Raw genomic sequence first — 21382 nt, 5'->3', positions numbered from 1 at the left:
ACCATGGTGATTCTTGGGTGTGTGATTTTTTTTTTTTTTTTTTTTGCCTGGAAGTGCAACAAACCAGAGTTTGAGGGAAGTTTCAAGATAATTCTCGTTGTTTAGGTCAATATTCATTTAAATCAATATTCATAGAGTTATAGAGGTTTTTAGATTAAACTTTCTTCTCAAAAATATGATTCATTCTGTCTGATGACTTTTGAAGTTACAGGGTTTAGCATTCTCCTTTGCTGTGTTGGTTTTATTCATATAGAATAATCGTTATTCTATATGAAACACTGCAACCCCGGGGTCTTGCTAATAGAGTAAACTCAAAGGATTTATAATCTTAATTGTATTTGGTTGTCAACATTCTCCAGTTTAAGCTAAGCCTTATATAAGCAAATATTAATATAAATAATCATAATGGAAGGATGTATTACTTTAATTCCTATTACATAGAAGTATTTTAGATGTCATAGGGAAGGTAATTATATATTAATTCTCTCTGGTCGGGAATATTCTATGCCACTCATCAGAAATTGGGAATAAAATAGTACCAGGATCACATGTAACATTCAGCAGCAATATTTTCCAAAGTGAAAATTACCATGATGATAGGAATAAAGTTGAAGACTAAAATAGCTTATTTTCTCTGAATCTTTGTTGATTATAGATTTCCTAACTATAAAGCCCATCTATATGTCAGATTCCAGAGCAGAAGTAATTAGAAAGAAACATATAGAGTATCTAAAAATACATGCATGCACAGTTTGTACCAGGTATATATTGTCCACCAACCAGACAAATTTGTGGGTGGAAGTAACAAGAAATATTTAATTGTAATTATAAAAAAAAAATAGGGTAGGAGAAGGCTATTTATTGGCAGATTACTAAAGGGCAAGTATCTTATTAATGTTCTGTTAATGCTGAGAGGGGAAAATATTATTCAGATTATATTCTTGTCCCCTAAGTCATGAAGTTTATTGTTGAAATGTTAGCAGCGACATATCTTACTGCCAAAAAGAGGATTATTCAAGATTTGACCTAAAATACTGAATCTCAAAATACAGGCACTTGATAATGATTCTTTATATGAATGGCATATATTAGAATCATTAGATTTGCAAAATGAAAAACTAATAGCATGATTCTTTAAACTAGTAGAACTGAACAATCAATTGCATATCTTAATTAAAATGAAGAAAAAGTTATGAGGTAAAAAAAAAATTATATCACATCTCTTTTGCTATAGATGCCCAATTTCCTTAGTACTATTTGATTTGTTTTAAATCTTAAACACTTGGCCTAGTGTTTATTTTCATAAATGGGTTGAAGTCTTTGTTTAAAGTCCTTTCTAATGGAGAACAGAGTCAGTGCTTTTTAAGGTACATTTTTACAACATGGGAAAGCGGTGTTGGAGCTAGTTTTCAAAACCTCGTTTTGACAACAGGTTTAAATCACTCTTTTTAGAGGAGGATGCTTTCAGAAAGGGAGCTTTTTACTGGGACATTAAATGGTAATGTGTTGGGTTTGGAAGGTCATTGAAAAGTGAAGAATAAAGGCATCTGTCCTAATTCTGTAGATGGCTATGAACTTCCAGCCCAGGGCTAATATAAAATTACAAGAGAGAGCCAAACATGAAGCACCTGCCTGGTAAGAACTCTCTGCAAAGGGTCTGTAAGGATATTGGTGTGTTTTGTGTGCTCCTTTCCATTTCTCTGTCCCATTACTTTCCCTGTTGCTCCCCAACCTACCACCTTAACCCTTTTAACTTTGTTGAGAAATCACAGTAAATCCTGTAATAAAGGGAAATCATGTCATGTGAACAAGACTTCCTATGCAGAAAGGAAAACCTGGAATCACTTAACTAGAAAAAAAAAGTCCTTCCCTTTAAGAATGGTGCCGATCTTTAGGTCACAGTTTCCATAATGAGCAGTGGGTTCAGGTGGGGTTCAGAGAGCAGACTTTGAGTTACTCAAAAAAAAATCTGTTTTTTTTTTTCTTTTTAATCAAATATGAATGTAATGTGCTTGAAACACATTTTCATTTGTGATAAATGGTGCCATACATTGCATTGTTTCTCCGTGATGTATTCACCCTCTCTTCCCATCTTTCCATACATCACATAGTTTATATAGAAAAACAGGCCAAGAAACAAGACTCTAACTTTTCCTATAGACCATCTATCTATACAAGTTTAATAATTTTCAAGCATTTGCAATGAGAACTGTTATTGTTGTAAAATAGAAATCTAAATTTTTTTCTGTCCTAAAGATTTCTATGAATATTTTGTCAAACAGAATGACTTAGGTGAGAATAAAGTTAACTGATTAAATATAGATTCAGAACAGCAAGAGAAAAAAGTCCTTATCTAAAAACATGTAATTATGTATTTCCTCTGCTGAGCAGGAGACTGGCATTTTAAATGCCTACTGTTTGACAGCTGTGGTCCGACATCTCTACAGGGCCAAGCCTGCTCATTAATGCCACATTAACCTTAACTTCGCCTCAGGCCATTAACTAGCAAACTGCACATTTGACCTTTGTTCTACAGATATTTTCAAACAGTGTGCTAGGCACTGCTTTTAATTTGGGTTCTGTATTATGTGTGGACTGACTTTAGGGGCGGAAAAAAAAATCAATATATGTCATTAAATAAAGAAACGTGTGGTCCAAGACATTCCACAGAGAAAAGCTCTATTTGAAAATAAGATTTTTCTCCAATACTTTTCCAGATAATTAGCTTTGCTCAACATTAGAAATAGTCTCTAATTTTTTGTATTGTATTCAATGGGAAAAAAGAGTGGAAGTGCAATATGTGGCAATTTATAAATGTTTTAAATGAAACAAATTCCCACTAGATTGAGAGGTGTGACTTTCGAACATAGCTTTGTTTCAAGCAATGTCTAATTAAATGACATGCAAAATCAAATATAGTTTAGAGCCATATACTTTAAAGCAAATAGCTCCCTAGAAAGCCAGCAAAGTTTGAAACTATGTGTCAGCCTTATAAATTAAAATGTAAATTATCTTAGGGAAATATTTTGGTATACTACACTAGTGCTGCGATATCCAATTTATGGAATATTATAAAGATAATTTAAAGTAAGTTACACAATATATTTATTAATTTTGAAGTGGTTCATGATATACCATTGAGTCAGAACAGCCAATTACATGCATGGGTATAGCTTGGTACTAATTTTATAAAACCAAACCATCTCTATCTTCTTACATCTGTCAATCTATCTGCTGTCTTTGGTTGCTTGTTACTGTGCAAGTAGAGAAAGGTGAAGAAAGATAAACACTAGGTTGTTATCATTGGTTACCTGAGGAGAGAGGGATGGAAACACAATAGAGGGACAGCTATCAACTTGCTCTTCATGTGCCTTTTTAATTATTTTACTACTTAGAGAAAGATATGTTACTTTGATAATTGAAACTGACCACAATAAATCATAATAGTATAGCCAGTGGGAAGTATTTTGCTCAATTTTATGACAGTAACTGAGGATTCCTTTGTCAACAGACCCAGAAATGATTACTTCAGAGTGAGTTGCGTTTCCTTTTGTATTATTTTACCACGTGATATATCAGGAGACCTTGCTGGCACTCTTGGCCTCCAGGGCATGGGAAGCAATGAAGCAATAACTATGCTCGTCCATGTTTCTCCCTTGCCTTCAGTAAGCTCAGGGCAAACAAGTCTGCAGGCTATGAATGAGCAATTGTGCTACAGCTTTTTTCTACTTTACTGTGCTAGCAGAGGGTACGAAGCTGGTCATTAGCCAGTGATTAGAATTTACTCCACTGGCTACTTCCTGTGCCAGACTGGTCAAAATATATAGAAAACTCCAGTCTGAACATACTGCATTCTAAGTGCATATTTTGACAGGGAGAAGTGATGTATCTGTGTTTTCTAGTGTAACAGTCAACTAATGAGTGTGTTTTGTTAAAAATGTGATAATTTCTGTAAATGTTTAAAAACAGATGGGAATATTTTTCTATCTAAAGATCATTCAACTTTGATTTATCAAATATCCAATATCAACCAGACATTGCTGAATGATGGAAATTTTAATCAATTCATTAAACAAGACTTCAAAGTCTTCAATAACTAAATGCCAGGCTGAACTATAGCTTAGATACTTGTCACAAGTCTTTTCGCTTCTCTGGTCTTCACTTTATTTATAAAATAAGAGAGTTGGACCATGTCACTCATTCTCAACCATGGGTACACATTAGGATCTCACAGAAAGCTTTCAGAAAATCCAGATGATTGGGCCCCACCCAGACCAATAGATCTGATTGTCTGAGGGAGAAATCTAGCCGTACAGTTTGAAATGTTTCCTTGGTGACAACAATGCGCAGATTGGACAGAGAGCTGCAGGAACAGATGATTTCTAAGGCTCTTTCTATCTCTGTCTTCACAACACAGCAGATCTGTGATGTATTAATTATGATAGCTATCTTACACAGCAGTGTGACTAAATATTAATGCCACTACGTATTATTTTCAACATCACATATAAATAAGAGCTGTCTTGAGCCTGTTTAGTAGAGTCTGGCACAGCTTGCAGTCCTGCCCTACAGATTTCTTCCACTTTCTAATGCAACACACCAGGAAGTTCTGTCTGATATTTTGTCATGATCTAGGAATAGTTTCCCTAATTTAAAGTTTCCCAAGCCACCTGTGCTCTTAAAGAACTTTAAATTATCATTATCATTTCATAAAATACATTTCGTATAGGAGCTTCTTGTTTTGTTTTTTCTAATTTTATTTATTTATCTTTTAATTTCAGAATACTACAGTGGTACAAATGTTTGGTTACATGGATTGCTTTTATATGGCTTGAGACAAAGTTGTATGTGGTGTGCCCATCATCCAGATAGTGTACATTGTACCCATTGGGTATGATTTAACCCATCCCTTCCTCCCCCCTCCCACCTGCTTGATTTCCATTGAGTTTTGCTTCCATCTCTGCATATGAGTGCTGTTACGTTAGTTCCAATTTAATAGTGAGTACATGTGGTGTTTGCTTTTCCATTCTTGTGATATTTCACTAAGGAAAATAGTCTTCAGTTTCACCTGGATAGTTACAAAAGGAATTAACTCATTTTTTTAATGGCTGAGTAGTACTTCATGGTATATATACCCAATATTTTATTAATCCACTCATGAACCAATGGGCACTTGGGTTGATTCCATATCTTTGCATTGTTAATTGTGCTGCAATAAACATATGAATGCAACTGTCTTTTTGATAAAATGACTTTTTTCTTTTGGGTAAATACCCAGTAGTGGGACTGCTAAATCAAATGGTAGGTCTACTTTTAGTTCTTTGAAGAATCTCCATATTATTTTCCATAAAGGTTGTACTAGTTTGCAGTCCCACCAACAGTGTGTAAATATTCCTTTCTGTCTGCATCCATGCCAGCATCAATTGTTTTAGGAATTGATAAAAGCCATTCTCACTGAGATTAGGTGATGGAGCTTCTAATTCTAGAAGCTGTTAAAAACTAAGACTGCATCTGGGGCTATTTCAACAAGAATTTGCTGAGTGCCTGTTGGATACCAAACTATGATCCAAACCCTGGAGATACAAAGAAAACATGGCTCTTTCCTTTAGAGAACACATTCTCTACTTGGGGAGGCAAACTTGCAAAAAGAGGAATTATTATACCAGATAGAAAGGGCTATAATGTGGCCACAGACAAGTGCTACATGAGAAACAGAGATGAACCAACAAACACTGCACAGGTTGTTTAAGAAAGGAGTTAGAGAGGCGGTGAGGTTTAAGCTGGATCTTGAAAGATGGGCAGAAGGTTGAGAGTGAAGTAGGAAGATAAGGTAATTCCAGTAGAGGAAACTATGTGCTAAGCCTGGAAGCTTGTTCATTAAATAATGAGATGTTTTATGCAATGTATGTGTACGTATGTGGCTTTTGGCTGGGGTAGGTGAGTAGAGGGAAGGGAGACTGTCATGGAATAAGGCTGAGATATAAAGGATGGGGAGGTCATGTTCTGTTGTAAGACATTTTATCCAGTGGTTTAGCATTTACAAGCAGGAAAGTGGTATGGCACCTTTGTAATGTTGATTTTGGTTACAGGATGGGGCATTGAAGGAAAGGGGATAAAATATTAAACTGTTGCAAGCTCATATAAGAAATTAAAAGTTTTTGTCGGGCTGGGACATAGAGACTTTGAATAAATATTCAGATAAAGAACATTTTGCTATTTTCTTTTAAATATTTTCAAACTGTTCCTCTTAATAATTATATCTGATTTCTGTATTCCAGAAATATTTCAAAGTCAAGATGATTAACAGATATAAGTGATGCAGTCCCTGAAGGATAATTGGCTGAAACTTTTAACATCTCCTTGCATTTATTATGCTCCAAATTTTAACTAGAAATATTTTCATAACAGTAGAAAAAATATTGTATGGATTGAGTCATTCTCCCAGAAACTTAAATTTAGAATCATTCTCAGAATACGGTATTTTATTCATCGAGATATTTTATTTAAAACTGGAAAAGAAGTCAGGTGGGTAGTAGTTTGAGCATTGACCAGGGAACTGAGGTGTGAAATCTTGTAACAGGATCAATATTATTTGGCTCTGTGGTGGTAGGTAAGTCTTTTTGACCTCACTATGGCTACTGGCGCCTTAACACAGTCATTTCCTACTGATTCAATTATTATTTTTTTCTATATCTAATCTGGATCCTCTGATTTTTCAATGCAAGTGCATTTTGCAACACTAAATTCCTGTGATCTAAAAACTGCCAAGCACAGAATATTATGTTCCAAAGTAGGATCTCCCCTCAAATATCTGTCTTCACCAACCAAAACTTATCTCAACATTCTTTACCTGTTTCATCTCAACAGACTTTACCTTATCTTAGGCTTAGAGAATCTTCTCCAAAGCTAAGCACTCTATTTGTTTTCAGTAACCCTTCCTCAGTCTCCTTTTCAAAATTTGCAATCTATCAATTATTAATTTTTTTCTATTATTATTGTATTGATCAAGAAAGACTAAGTTATGATGCAGTAGCAAACTTCCCCAATATGCCATTGGCTTTAAATGATATAACTGTGTTTCTGTTGGCGACCTGCGCCCATTTCAGATCAGCTAAAATTACTGCTCAAATTACCTACACTTTAACAATCAGAATGACAGAGCAGCCTCCATCTGAAACATTGCCAGTCATCATGGGAGAGGAAAACAAAAACTGGCAAAGCCACATTGGCTCTTAAAGCTTAAGCCTGGAAGGAACACACATTACTTCTGTATACATTTGATAGAACCCAAAGCAAGTCACATGGCTAAAGCTACCTTCAAAGGGTAGCTTTACTAGCTACTGTGTGCCCAGGAGGTAGAGAATTGCAATGTGAAGAACAAGCTAATGATTGCAAACCCTTGTTATCTCCTCCTCTTTATACCTGAATATTTTCAAATTTCTTCCATATTCAAACAAATGTATACATGAAAAAAAAAAAAACCTCCTTTAATTTCCCTTTTTGGGACTCTCCACTTATAGTTTCTCACCCTCTTTTTAATGTTCATCATACAGAAAATGTGAATTCTGTTACTTCGGATGCTTTAATTATTGTTTTAGTTTGCTGGGGCTACCATAACAAAATGTCACAGAATGAGCGGCTTAAACGAGAATTTTCTCACAGTACTGGGGGTTGAAATTCAAGATCAAAGTGCCAGAATGTTTGATTTCTTCAGAGGCCTTGCTCTTTGGCTTGCAGACAGCCACTTTGTCCTCTGTTCTCACCTGGCCTTTTTCTCTGTATCTGCACATCCCCGTATCTTTTCTCTTCTAATAAGGACACCTGTCATATTGGATTAGGACACATCCATAAGACCTCATTCAACCCTAATTATTTCTTTAAAGGCCCTATCTCCAGATACAGTTACATTGGGGTTAGAATTTCAACAGATGAATTTGGGCGGTACATAATTGAGTTGATAACAGTTATGGTAACCACATAGGAAGGATACCTTTAATATTTTAATTAACTTCTCATAATGGCATTTTATACTGTGGAGAGTCTAATTTCACTGAATTCTCTCATTTTTTTTTTTTTTTGGTTTTCATAGCACTTTAACTTTGAAGTTTTCTTTCTTTGCTCTACTTTTGACATACTGTTTTCCTAAGAGATTTTGTCTATATCTAAGACTTCAGTCACCGCCTCCCTGGGTCATGGGTCTCACATCACATGTCCTGTCCACTGAGTTGCAAGGTCACAGATTTAACAGAAAACTTCCATGATATTCATGGTTCTCGTACCAATAACATCAGCTTTATCTGAGTGCTGCTCTGAAATGTAGTGTCTTGGGCCCTCACTCAGAACTACTACATCTGAATCTGCAGTTGGCAACATCCTGAGATGATGTTTACACAGAGTGAGTTAGAAGGCAGTGTTATCTACCTGAATTTCTCTATCTCATGTTCCAAAGAAATCTCAAACTAAGCATGTCGAGAATGGAATTATGAATTCCTTAGCTTTCACTCACTTATTAATTTGACAGTAATTTTTGGGGTCTACTCTATGCCACCATCACTTCTCTAGGGTCTACAATGTGAATAAAACAAATAAAATAAAGCAAAAAATCCCTGCCTGCCTGAATATTTTATTCTAGAGCAGGGAGACAGATGGGAAACAATAAGGCCTAATAAATATGTATGTTACTTGGGAGCCTAGAAAGTGAAATGTGCCCCAGAAAGATGAACATTTTGAGCAGGATGAGGATGATCATAAGTATTATTTGGGGCACTGAGAAGGTGAAATTCTTTTTCCTTAATTTATTATCTCTGAGAATGACACAACCATCCTCTCAGTCATCTCAGAGGGAAAAAAGACAATTAGAAATTGTCTTAACATTCTTACTTTACGTGTCAATTCTAGACTGCTAATGTCTTTCAAATCTATCCATTTTTATGCCGCCCACTGGCAGGTTCTTTCTCACACCCTGTTTTTCTTCCCTTGAGGTAAGAGCCCCCTAGGTGACCTCACTGCTTTTCCATCGTTCCTGCCATGGTGATGCTGTTGCTAGCTGGAAAACTTTGAATGGCTCTAACCGCCTTCTGGAAAAAACAGAAATTATGATGATCACTGAGACTGCTTAGGATATGACCTCTTCCTACCTTTTTACCATAATTCATGCTCATAATCACAGTTTCCACAAACTAAACTGCATACTACCTGGTATTCTTTCTCCTATTATATTTGCTCATCTTGTTTTTTTTTTTGTTTTGTTTTGTTTTGTTTGTTTGTTTTTCATGGAATACTGAAGTACTACCTTGTTTGGTAAATATTTCCTGATTCCTCTCCTGTCTTCAAATGTGTCACTACTAATACTGTATTATTATTGTGGGTTTTCACAAAATGCATGTTCTTGGAAGGCAAGGACTGTCTTGCTTACCTGGCAATCTCTAATGCCAACAAAAAGGTTAGTGCTCTATAGTGTTTATTGCTTTGTGGCCAATAAGGGATAGCTATGATCCCTAGAAGGAGTAGAAATCTTTTAGAAAACAATCCTTTCTAAGCAAGTATATGCAAAGGTGTGGAGGTATGTTTAGGAAACAGCAAGTACCTTACTTGTATGGGTCCTTAAAGTTTGGTTTGGGTTGCTGTTGAAATTGAGGCGAGAAGGCTTATATGCCTTTCCAAGACACTTGGATTTTATGCTGTAGACAACAGACATTGAGGCACCTTAGGCGAGTGAGTGGCATAATCTGTGGAATATCACATATGAATTTTACAAGGTGGCTCCCACTGAGGATGAGAGGTAATTGTTAAGGGAAAAGATTGGAGATACGTAACCCGGCAATGGCAGTACAGCACTGTGAAAGGAGACTGGGAGAGACAGATGCAAAGTTTTCCACACTAGGATCTATTCATTGTGAAGGGACAGATTAACCTAGGGCACTATTCACCAAGATTGGAATAGGCAGTTTGGGATCCATAAAAAAAAAGTCCATTTGGTTTTACATCATCATTTAAAGGTCTTAACATTACATCCATATGTATGTACCTAGCCTCTTCATTTTTAGATTCTTTGATTCCAAACAAGTGATCATCTATAGTGAATAAAATTCAGGACAAGAGTTGCAGATCCTTCCATTCATTAAATCTCACCTTTCTATAAAAGAACTGGTTTGTCTCCTCAATCAGGTTTTAGTAGCTGCAAGAAGCATAAATCTGACTCAAATATAACTTATGATTGATCCAAAAAAGCCATTTTTCTTCTTAGAACAGTAATTATATATTTACTACTTTAAGCCAGTTTTCTCTACTAGAAAATAAGTCTTTCCATAATGGCAATATCTCTACTAATTGGAATGCATGAGTTGGGTCAGATCTATACTTCTTGAAGCCATTTTGTAGTCACTTATTTGGTTAAACTTTGCAAAAAATTTGGTTAAATACTCATCAGTAATAACTTCTGATTTTCTCTATGAGTTCTGATGTTACATATTTGAAAATCATATTTATCCTTCCAACAGATCAACTCCAGTAATTTCCATAAATAATTCTTTAAGAACCAATGAGAGAGAATTATAAAATCAATGAAATTGAGCAACAGTGCTGTCAAAATCAGATTTAATTTTTAAAAAAATCAGTTACTCTGATTATAACTTAGAGTTATCCCTCTTCTTAAATCTCATTTTTAAAGAAATTATGTTTTTGATTTTACTGAGGGATGCCATTTCATATTTGCTACATCTCAACTGTTAGTTCCATGAATTTCTAAAGTTTGCTTTCCTTCTGTTTCTTTCTCCTGCCCTTCCTTCTAGTCTAGAGATCATTTCCTTTGTATCAGTCTAGGGCTTTCATTTCTTTTTCCAAAATACTTGCTTATGTCAAAAAATTCATAATCAAAATCTTAAGATTTGGTCTTTTCAAATGATAAAGCTCAAGTTTTTGGTACTCTAAAGCCTTGGTTTTAAAACTTAAAAGTCTTTTCTTTCTAAATTTAAAAAGAACACAAACAAAAACAAAACACTGATTTTTTAAGAATTGTCCCTCCTATAATTGATATGGGGAGAAGAAGTAGTATAGGAGGAAAAGAATTTTAGTTAATATATTATTCCTTCTAATAACTTTAATTTTCATGCTTATGAAATATAATATCTTACATAAATAAATTTTGAGTCATGTTTGGTAAAGACACATTGCTTTATGTTCTTAGATACCAGAGAAAAGATTCAGATAGGAAAACAACCTAAGTCTACTAAACTTTTAATCAGTAAGCAATCAATTAGCATGTTGCAAACCTCTGACATTTGCTACATGGAGAAAAAAATAATTAGTATCACAATGGTTTAGATGCCAGCAGCTAGTGAGGACTTTTAGGGAGGCTAAATTAAGTGGTGGGTGTGTCTGTGCACCCGCATATACTATTCATAACTTCTTGGACCTGGGGTTATACAAGATTCATAGCTGGCGAAAATTCAAATACCAGCATTCTTTTTTAGAAGGTAATGTATTTTTGTCTTGATGGTTAAAAATATATTTAACATATATGGAAATTAGTAGAGAAAATAAAAAATTTATATCCTAAACATTATGCATAAAAATACATGCCAATTATGATGACCTTCATTATGAATTTTTGGTTTTAATTGTTTTCTTTGTTCTTCCATTCAGAGAATTTATCAACAGCCTTCGACTGTACAGGTCATTCTATGGAGGCCTGGCTGATCAGCTTTGTGTTAATGAATTAGCTGCTGCTGATGGAGTACCCTGCTGGAATGGAGAAGATATAGTGAAAAGGTATTTTGCACATCGTGGCCTGTGAAAACCTAATGGCTACTTTCATCCTTGCTTTCTTTTCCTGAATCCTGAATGCATTACATCAGTTTTTGCCACACAGTTGAGAGTACACATTAATCCTTCTCTTTAGTTTGCTAAAAAACAAACAAACAAACAAACAAACAAACAAAACAAAAAAACAAACAAAAAAACGTATCTTTTTAGACACTTTAAAAAGTATTAATATAATAGCATTCTGTGGTATTTTGAAATTTCTCTCTTTTTTCTACCTATGACTTACTCAAAAGTCCCACTTTTTTTTTTGTTGTTGTTTCGGCATATTATGGGGGTACAGATTTTAAGGTTTCAATAAATGCCCATTTCCCCCCTCCCCCCAAAAGTCTGAGTCTCCATCATGACCATCCCCCAGATGGTGCACATCTCACTCATTATGTATGTATATACCCGCCCCCTCCCCCCTCCCACCTGATTTCCTATCCAGTGTGTCTGTGTTGTTTATCAAATATTTTAATTTTTTCACATAACTTGATAAGTATTAGAAAGTGAGGAAATTCAGTGAAATGTGAATACCTATGCAAAGATTCCTTGCTATATGAATGTGTCTTATCAGTATTAATATGTCCATCCTGTAGTTGCCTATTAGAGAACAGGGGGAGGATATAATAATAATGGGGGCACCTTTATGTGTATCTGTTTGACATATTATTTATATGTTGTCAGTTATTCTCAAACTTAGGAGTAAAATTTCATTTTTATCTTTTCCCCTCTCTGTCTAGAATTTCTTTGACTGTTTTTTTTTTTTTTCCCTTTGCTTTCTATAACTGATTGTACTCTTAAGAAATCTCCTGACCTTGAGAAAGTCATAAATTCTCCCTCTGTGGTCAATAAAACTGGTTGTGGAGTAGTCCCTTGATTTGCCAATGCTAGTGATTGTTATAGGATGTAGGCTAATGAGGCTTTGTGTTTGGCTTTGGATCTATTAAAATATATAAGTAAAATATATTTTTATTTTATATAAAATAAATATATTTCTATCTATATACTTGATTTTTTGGATTTGAATATATTAAAAAGTATACTTTGGATTTGAATCTGTGAAAATATGCTTTATTTTGAGCAGTCTGCAATAAAGAAAGATAGAGTATTAAACTGTCTGACTTATAAACACATCTACTGTCTATGAAATTAGGTGATTTAGTAACCACAGAAGTGATGAGTTAATTTGAAATATTATTTAGTAAATTAAATTTACAATGATAACCATACTATAATTAACTTTAATATGATGAAAGCTGTTTATGTATTTTGGGTGATCATTTTTATTATAGTTAAAATTATTTAATATATAAAATATTAAATGATTCCTTTATTAGCAATATCTGAATATCTCATAGAGACTTAGAGGTCACCGAAAAAAGTTATTAAAGGCAAGAACTGTAATTAAATAAAATATTTGGCAGATATAGCTAGTGTTCTTTTTTCACTATACTCCTTGGACATTGAAATGTAAGAATTTTCTAAACATTTCTTTCTTGCCTTTATTAAGAGCAGTGATAGCACGCATGATTCTTTGCGTTCTTATGTATTCATATCAAAAAGATTTTTGCTTCTTAGATCTAGTAATGAAATTCTACCTTGACTTATAATGTTTCTTTTCACATTATTCAAACTGGAATTGCACTTTTTTGTGTAAAAGGAACTAATGACAATCCCATGATAATTAATGAAAAATTTAATATATGATGTGTATGTGTGTATAAAATCAATTACATTATATTATATCATTGAATCTCAAGTTAAGAACCTTAGTTTCAAATTGTCACATTCCTCTCTTGACTAGTTGGTCTGGGTTTGTGTAATACAAAATATTATTGGAGAAATCAATGATTTGGGAAACTTTTTAGAAGGATACTATTTTTAACTCAAAGAATATATTTTCTCCTACATAATGTATTTTAAAGACCTCGTTCATGGCTTATGAATAAGGAAAGCATATCTTTAGCAAGAATTCTCTGTGGAAAGTGTACACGTTTCTGATAAGCAAAGTGAGTAAATTATTCTTGGTATTCTCATTTGCTTTCAGCTCATGTCTTCGCTTTCCTGTGAACAAACTTTGCTTTGCTCTATCTTTCCTCAAATAATTCTCCTAACCTTATTGCCTTAGTGGGCATTTTCCTCTTGCATCCCTATTTCATGTGTCTTACACCTACATGCCTTGGTTCGCAGGTGAGCAGACAAACCTCACACACTCCTGGCTCCCTCCCACCCTCGCTGGTCCAGTTCCAACATGAACATACTTCAGCCCTGATTATCTTGGAGCAGTGAGCGAAGGTTTTCACAAGTGTTATCTCGTTTAATTCTCCAAAGACTTTACTCCCTAATGCTCTAAAGGAAGTTGATTGGATTATATCCTTTTTCTAACTTTCATGTGTACTTGGACTATTTAAAAAATTTAACTTAAATTGTAATTCTATTTATGACTCAGTCAATTCTTGATATAAATTTAGGATGGGATTCTCTTTTGATGCAAACCCAATGATAAAATCTAAATATCCATCAAATCTGGTTGGTTATGATATATTTACAATGAAGTATTATGTAGCATTTAAAATTATACATTGTACATTATATCTGCTACTGTGGAATGCTTTTAAATTATTAAGTAAATATAGCTAGAAACAGGATAGCATGTAAATTACCAGCAGATTTGAAAAAATAGAATAGATATTGATGCTGGTTCTGTATAGAATATTAATGAAAGGATACAGGAAAATTATTAATATGCCTAACTTTAGGACAAAGCACTGGAGTGGGGCTTCAATAATATTTTTTAATTTGTAGCATACATATTTATTTATAATGAAAATGAGTCTTATAGTGATGCAAGAATTATGAGCCATTATTGTTTTCTATTTTTTATTGTTCTTTTGGTAAAAAAATAAAAAGTCACTTTGTAAAAAGTTCTATTTATACATTTAATATATATTAATTTGGATTTTCACAGTAATTTTGCAATATAGTTTTGTGAAAGCATTAATGGTTGTGTTTCAATATTAAACTACTGAATCTAATAGGGTTTCTTTATAAAGTCAAGTCCTGATGACCACTACAATCTTCAGCTATTAGCCACTTTCTCCTTGAGAAAAAATGAAGTACAGCAGTGATCAGTGGTAAAAAGCACTAAGTAATCCTCATAGATAATCATTTCAGAGACCTGCAATTAGTTGAGATAAATAATGCCATTTAGTTTTGAGGAAATGAATACCAAGTGAATGTATACCACATTTGGGAATGATAGACTGTTTTTTTTTTTTTATGGTGGGGGTTATAATACGAGTTCATTCTTAGAGAAATTATGCCAAACACATCAATAGGCTAAACTGGTGGCCAGGATTGAGTCTATCATTCCTTATAAGAGTGAAGTAATTATTTTGGTAAGATTTCTTCTCCTGCAGGCATTTTTTAGAAGGCGATTGATAAGATTATTTATGTGCATAGACATTCTGTCTCAAGGAATAGGAGAACTGTACAAACTGTTTTAATATCATGACAGTCCTGTAAAATTGGGTGAAATCATCTATGTGCTCATCAAAAGAGGAAGAATTTCTTTGTGATTGAAGATGAAAATGTCCCAAATTAATTCCATGTATAAAAAGAGTTTAATTTTTGGAACAAATTCTATGTAATTCAAATGACTTTAAAGACTATTCATACCATTTACTCTACTGCAACATTGAGGTCAACCATTCAACTTCTCATTTAAGACAAAAATGTGTTACTGAATCTACGTAGCCTCTATCTCTTAAAGTCCCTCTTATCTGCCCCTCCTGTCTCTTCATCATGAAAAAAAAAATTGTTCTCTGAAAAGCACGTCAGTCCCTACTCTGTTCTCAGTTCTCTGTGATTGCAAATTGATTGTTTGATGATTTGTACTCGTCTTTCTGGGCATTGAAGTTCAGGTGACAGCTCCATAATTACCAGGGCTTCCTTTTCCCTTTTGATTAATAGACAGATAATCCAGTGACTCTCCCTTGGTCTCCATGAATTTATGACCTCCACAACAACTCTTAAACTAACTAGTAGCTTTTAAGTACCCCAGTAAAATTGATATGCCACATTATTTCTACTTCATCTTGATTTAGTTAATGTTCCTGAATGCTTCTTTCGTAATCCCGTTTTTCCTTTTCTAACTCTTTTGATAGGTGATCCTTTCCCTCAACTGATTATAAATTAATTTTAAAAATCAGATAAAATACAAAGGACCTTAAAAAATCGCTGAGATTTTGTACTTAACTGTTATCAGTTTCCTTTCCGATCAGGCAATGTCATTTTTCCTGGCCATAATTTTTTTAACCTCAATCTTTTTTCTCCTTTTACCTATCATATAGCTAGAAAGTCACTTCATTTTCAATCTTTCTTTTTTCTTCCTGACATTACGGCATTCAGTTTTATTTTTCATTTTTTTAAAATTTAACACCTGGTTTAGTTTCTAAATGTTAGCAACTTTATTTTAAAAATAATCAGGTCTCAGTATTGTTCAGAGTTTTATTAATGTAACAACTAGTTGCTTTTGTTGTATTTCTTGTGCAAAGGGTGGTATGTTCTTCATGACTTAAACAGCAGACTGTTTTCCGTTTCTTTTTCTCTTTTGCAAATTCTACCTATCCAACCAGGTTTCTCGTATCATTGAACTATACCTTCCTAATAATCATCATTATACATATGGCCTATCATATTTGGTTCAGAACTGAAGGTTGGTTGAAATTTGTGATTTGAAGACTTCTTCCTCATCCCAGCAATCTACCAGGGAGCTTGAAATGCCCACTATTAACAAAATAATTTTTAAACTAAATTATTTCCTCCCTGCAACTAACTATATAAACAGCTTTGCTAAACCATCACTTTTGTCTTGATTCCCAGAGAAACGAATCCTCTCATTTGTGTTCATTTTAACCTCTAACTACACTGTGACCTCTATAATACTTTTTGCATTTATATGTCATGTATCTTCTTTTTTCTGCTTTACTTGCATTTTCCCTTAGAATAGAGATCCTGTATTATCTGAGTGTCTAACAAGGATTAATAACATTGAACATCTATGAGTAATTTTTTGAAGGTAATAAGACTCTGATGTGACAAGTTTTATAAGCATGAGTGAGAACTAAAATATTTGGGACTCTGGGATGTGGCTTGGTCATAATGCTTTGGTGGGCAATATGTGGGTCCAAAATGAAGTTGAATGCCTGAATCAAGGATTAGAAGAAGAAAGATGAATCATGAAAGTGTCTTCCTGTAGCTGACACTGGATGCTGGTTTTTTTTATTTCCTGAATTAACTTTAAGATCAGATTTGTCTCATACTATGCACTTTTAAAGACATTTTTGTGAAACCAAAGTCTAAAGAATTCTATGAACCTCCAACGTTTTGGATTAGAGACATAGTAGGTGGGATTGTTCCTATCAAAAAAGATGAGGCACTGGGCTTGGAGGCAGATGTGCAAAGGCCTGACAAATGTCAAGATTCTGTTGCACTCTTCAGTTAGGGAAGAACTGGAACATTTCTGCTCATTTGTGACAGAAATTTAAAAATATGGTTTTAGATAGAAGAGACTATAGAATACATCACATTGCATATTCCATATTTTAGGACCAATTGGACAAGTACAGGTGTGGCTGATGGATGAGGTTCATAAAATAAATTTGCAGGATTCATGGCTGTGTACTGTCTCTACACCACAGTCATCCTTTTTGCCTCCTTACTTAAGCACATTTTCTTAGCAGATGATTTTTATTTAAATGGTAGTCCCTGAAAGTAGTTATTCCATAGTTTAGGTCTGTAGCAAATACAGTCATCCCTTGTTATGCACAGGGAATTGTTTCTAGGACATCTCTCAGATACCAAAATCTACAGATGGTCAAGTCCTGGATATAAAATGGGGTCGTAGTTGCATATAACCTATGTACAACCTTCCATATACTTTAAATCATCTCTAAATTACTTATAATACCTAATGCAATTCAAATGCTATGTAAATAGCTATTATGTTGTATTTTTTAAAAATCACATTTTTAATTTGTTTTTTTTTCTTCAGATATTTTCAATGTGCAGTTGGTTGAATCCTCAGATGTGGAAATTGTAGATATAGTGGGCTGACAGTAATATAATTATTATTAGCAAGGATATGCGCACTTTATCAACTTTGCTCCACGTCCTGACATTGCTAACTACTGTTAAAGCCTAGGAAAATATCCTTCTTAGGTTGATATATGCATTTTGGTCTTTTCTAAAAATGCTCCATTAATTTAGCAATAATTGCATGGTATTTCATCTTCCAAACTGAGACATTTCTTCTGACTCTTTGTCTAGACTTACCGTCTTGGTAATCAGATACTAAGCATATAATCATTACATTCAGATAGCTGGACTCAGAAAGGTGAAAGTACAAACTATTTGATGAAATCCACTCAGAATGCTGTTTTTACCCTGTCACTAGACTGTAATGATCAGTTCTCAGAACTTTTCTGGTCACTTCTAGTGCCTAAAGGATCTTTTGTTATCAGTCCCATGCATAGTCTAAATTCAGTAATAAAAGTGTCCAGTCCAAATTAATAATCAAAAGAGTGAAATTTACTTAAAGGCTTTGCTTTTCCCCTCCTCCAATTAGGTTTTGTTTCAGTCTAGGAGACTTATAGATGGGTGTATGTGTGAACAATTTCAGATTCATGTGCCAACCTTGTACTCTCCTCATCTTCCAACCAGTGTTTCTGACTCCCCCATGCTTAGAATTGGGAGGTTTGGAACTGGAGAGATCATGGAGCAAAATCAAGAAAGAAGGGTGAGAGAAAAGGATGCTCTTTTTGCCTTTTAATTGTTTGGTCTTTCGTTGATGCTTCCTGTTTTTGCAGGTATTCAGAGCTGAGGCTCTCGGGCTTTTGTGTGCTCAAGACAATGTCTCTCCCCGGTGCTTCTCCACCTGATGGTAAACTTCTGGCCTCTCTCTGCTGGGATCTGTTGGTGGATTGTTTTTTTCCCACATGGTCTACCATAGAAATTTTCTACCATAGAAACTTTGACTCTTTTTCCTACTTTTGGTGGAAGTACAGCCTATGCCTAACACAGCTGCATCTCTTTACTCTGCCACTAAGCAGCCAACTTCCGCTACATGCATGGACTGCCTTCCGCTTTCTTATGCATGGCTCAACTGCCAACTTTCATTCCTTCCAACTGCAAGGATCCCTCAACCCCTCTCTCATTTAGGGTGAATGAATAGGGGAATGCCATAGCAGTTCAACCAACTTGCTTCAAAGAAATTCTCTATTTTGTTCTTTTCAGCCTCAATCTTTTTATATAATTAAGGAGGATGTTGAGCTGTGAGGCTCAACTCCAGGTATCAGTCATCTGCTTTTCATGTCCAGCACCTCCCTTTGGAATGTGAGGTGGTATATGTCATCTACTGTCTTGTTCTCAGCTGAAGTGGAAACAGAAAGAGTACTATTTCAGCTTCCTTTTACATGTATTTGGACGTGGTAGAGAGAAAACAGAAAACTAGATTCCATGTTCAAGATACCGCAATAGACTTTGAATAGAACACAAAGATATGTAAGATATTGTCCCAATCTTTGAGAGAGTTCAGATCTAAAAATGGACAGAAAATATCTTCATGGCATGTACACAGAAAAGGAAACTCTTAAATAAAAGAGGCACAAAATTTCATTGTTTTTCAAATAAGGGAGAAATCTCATTTGATTGAGGGGATTGAAAAGTATTTAATGAAAGAGGTAATATGTGATATTGATCTCCATCCATTTAAATTAAATTCTTTGCAATATTTATGGATGAGATGAGATGATGTCTGAGAATGCTTTGAGATAATTTAGTGAATTGTGGAAAGAGTTTCATACTATATATGAAGCAAGGTTTTCTGAATGAGTAATCATTGAAGCTGTATGGGTACAGAGGTGTTCATTATATTATACTATTCTCTGTGTATTTGTATATGTTTGAAAACTCTCTAGTAAAATATAATGAATACGAAAATATAGTAAAACAATAAAAATAATTTTGTCAGGTACCTCTTCTGTCACATACATTTTTCTAGACACTGGGGATACAGTGGTGGACAAGACAGACACAAGCACATCTCTCATATAGACTAGAATATAGAGGAGATGAACATGGAGCAATATTTACAAGTATGAATAGTTTACAAAATATGTAAGACTGGATAGAATTTTAATCAACAAACTTGGACAGAAGGAAGAATGTGGGAGCACATGCATTCTTGAATGTAATGCTCCTAGTTTGGTGGCCTCTATACTGCATTATTTCCATTTGTGTGCAACCTTTCAGATAATGGATTGTCCTTCTCAGTACTCTCTTTCATTTCAGCTCCATGGACATTGCCTGGTTACTAAGTGTTAAGCCTTCTCTCCTTCATTATAGTGTAACCATTTATTTAGAAAGCTGATAAAGCTCATTGGTTAGGAATATAGGTTTAGGAAACAAGCTATCAGGTTTTCAATAAAGATTAGGCACTTACCAATTATATGAATTCAGGTACATTCATTAATCTCCAATGGTGTATCAGTTTTCTTATCTTTAAAATGTAGCTGAAAGTGACACCTGCCTAATATTTGGGAATTGATTGTTATTTACATACACAATTTAGAATACTAACTATCACATAGTAAACATTCAACAACTGATAAATCATATTAAGATGAAACAAGATATGCTCATTTACTTCAATAGGCATGAAACTCTATTGTATTGAGATTTTCTTTCCATTGGATGGGCTCTATCTTGGATTGGAAGACTTCCATTTAGAAAATAAGGACATATGTGAAGGTTAGTTTACGAGTTAGTAAAAACTCATAAGTATTAGGGATTTGAGTTTGGGAGTAAGAGATAATCCCATATCAATACTTTAAATGGTGATTTCACTGGAGCTAGAGGTAGAGAAATCATATCCCAATAGGTAATTCATCAAATACTTCAACATGTACTTGTGCAATGTATTAGTATTTTCAAGGGAGAACTAAAAGTTAAGACACAAAGATAAAGCACTGTAGAGATAAAAAGAAAGCATTTATTCCTTAGCGGTGGTTTGGGAATAGTCAATCACTAGCTTAGAGCTGATCATAATGAACTATCAGTTGATTGAAAAAAAATCTCTGAAGCCATGCTACGTTTTAGTATATCACACGGTACATTGTCTTGGGTGACATGACAATTTTAAGGCTGCTATACTTATATTTGTTTCCTGTCATCCATTGAATTCCCAAAGGAAACACGTACTGTAAACAGAATCTCTAGAACAAAATTAGGTTGAACATTAGCTATCACCACGTGTCTACCCAGTTTCTTGCCATGCTGACACAGTGCAAGCAGAGTATTTTTAACTTGTTACGTGCTTCCATCAGAGATTGTGAGTAGAGGAAGATAAAAAGATAAAAGTTCACCGAAGTGGAAACCTAAAGGACCTTTTCCCATCTGTTTGGCACAGAAGTTGTTATCTCTTTGGGAGTACAGATTTTATCACAGTTCCATAGACTTGTGATTTCCAGATTGTGTTATTGTACAACAGCAGCAGTCTTCAAGGGCTCCAGGATGC

The 21382-nt window shown here is 34.4% G+C and overlaps 1 protein-coding gene across 1 annotated transcript in view; it reads left to right on the top strand.

Moving 5' to 3' along the window:
• GPC5 (glypican 5) overlaps positions 1-21382 on the top strand; it is a 1282273-nt gene that overhangs the window by 302499 nt on the left and 958392 nt on the right. Inside the window, exon 5 of the mRNA XM_020290272.2 lies at positions 11644-11769. Coding sequence (XP_020145861.2) covers positions 11644-11769 — 126 coding nt within the window. The remainder of the gene's footprint in view (positions 1-11643; positions 11770-21382) is intronic.

The sequence above is a fragment of the Microcebus murinus genome, chromosome 13 (assembly GCF_040939455.1).
Source record: "Microcebus murinus isolate Inina chromosome 13, M.murinus_Inina_mat1.0, whole genome shotgun sequence".
Lineage (NCBI taxonomy): Eukaryota > Metazoa > Chordata > Mammalia > Primates > Cheirogaleidae > Microcebus > Microcebus murinus.
This window is presented reverse-complemented; position numbering and strand designations above follow the sequence as displayed.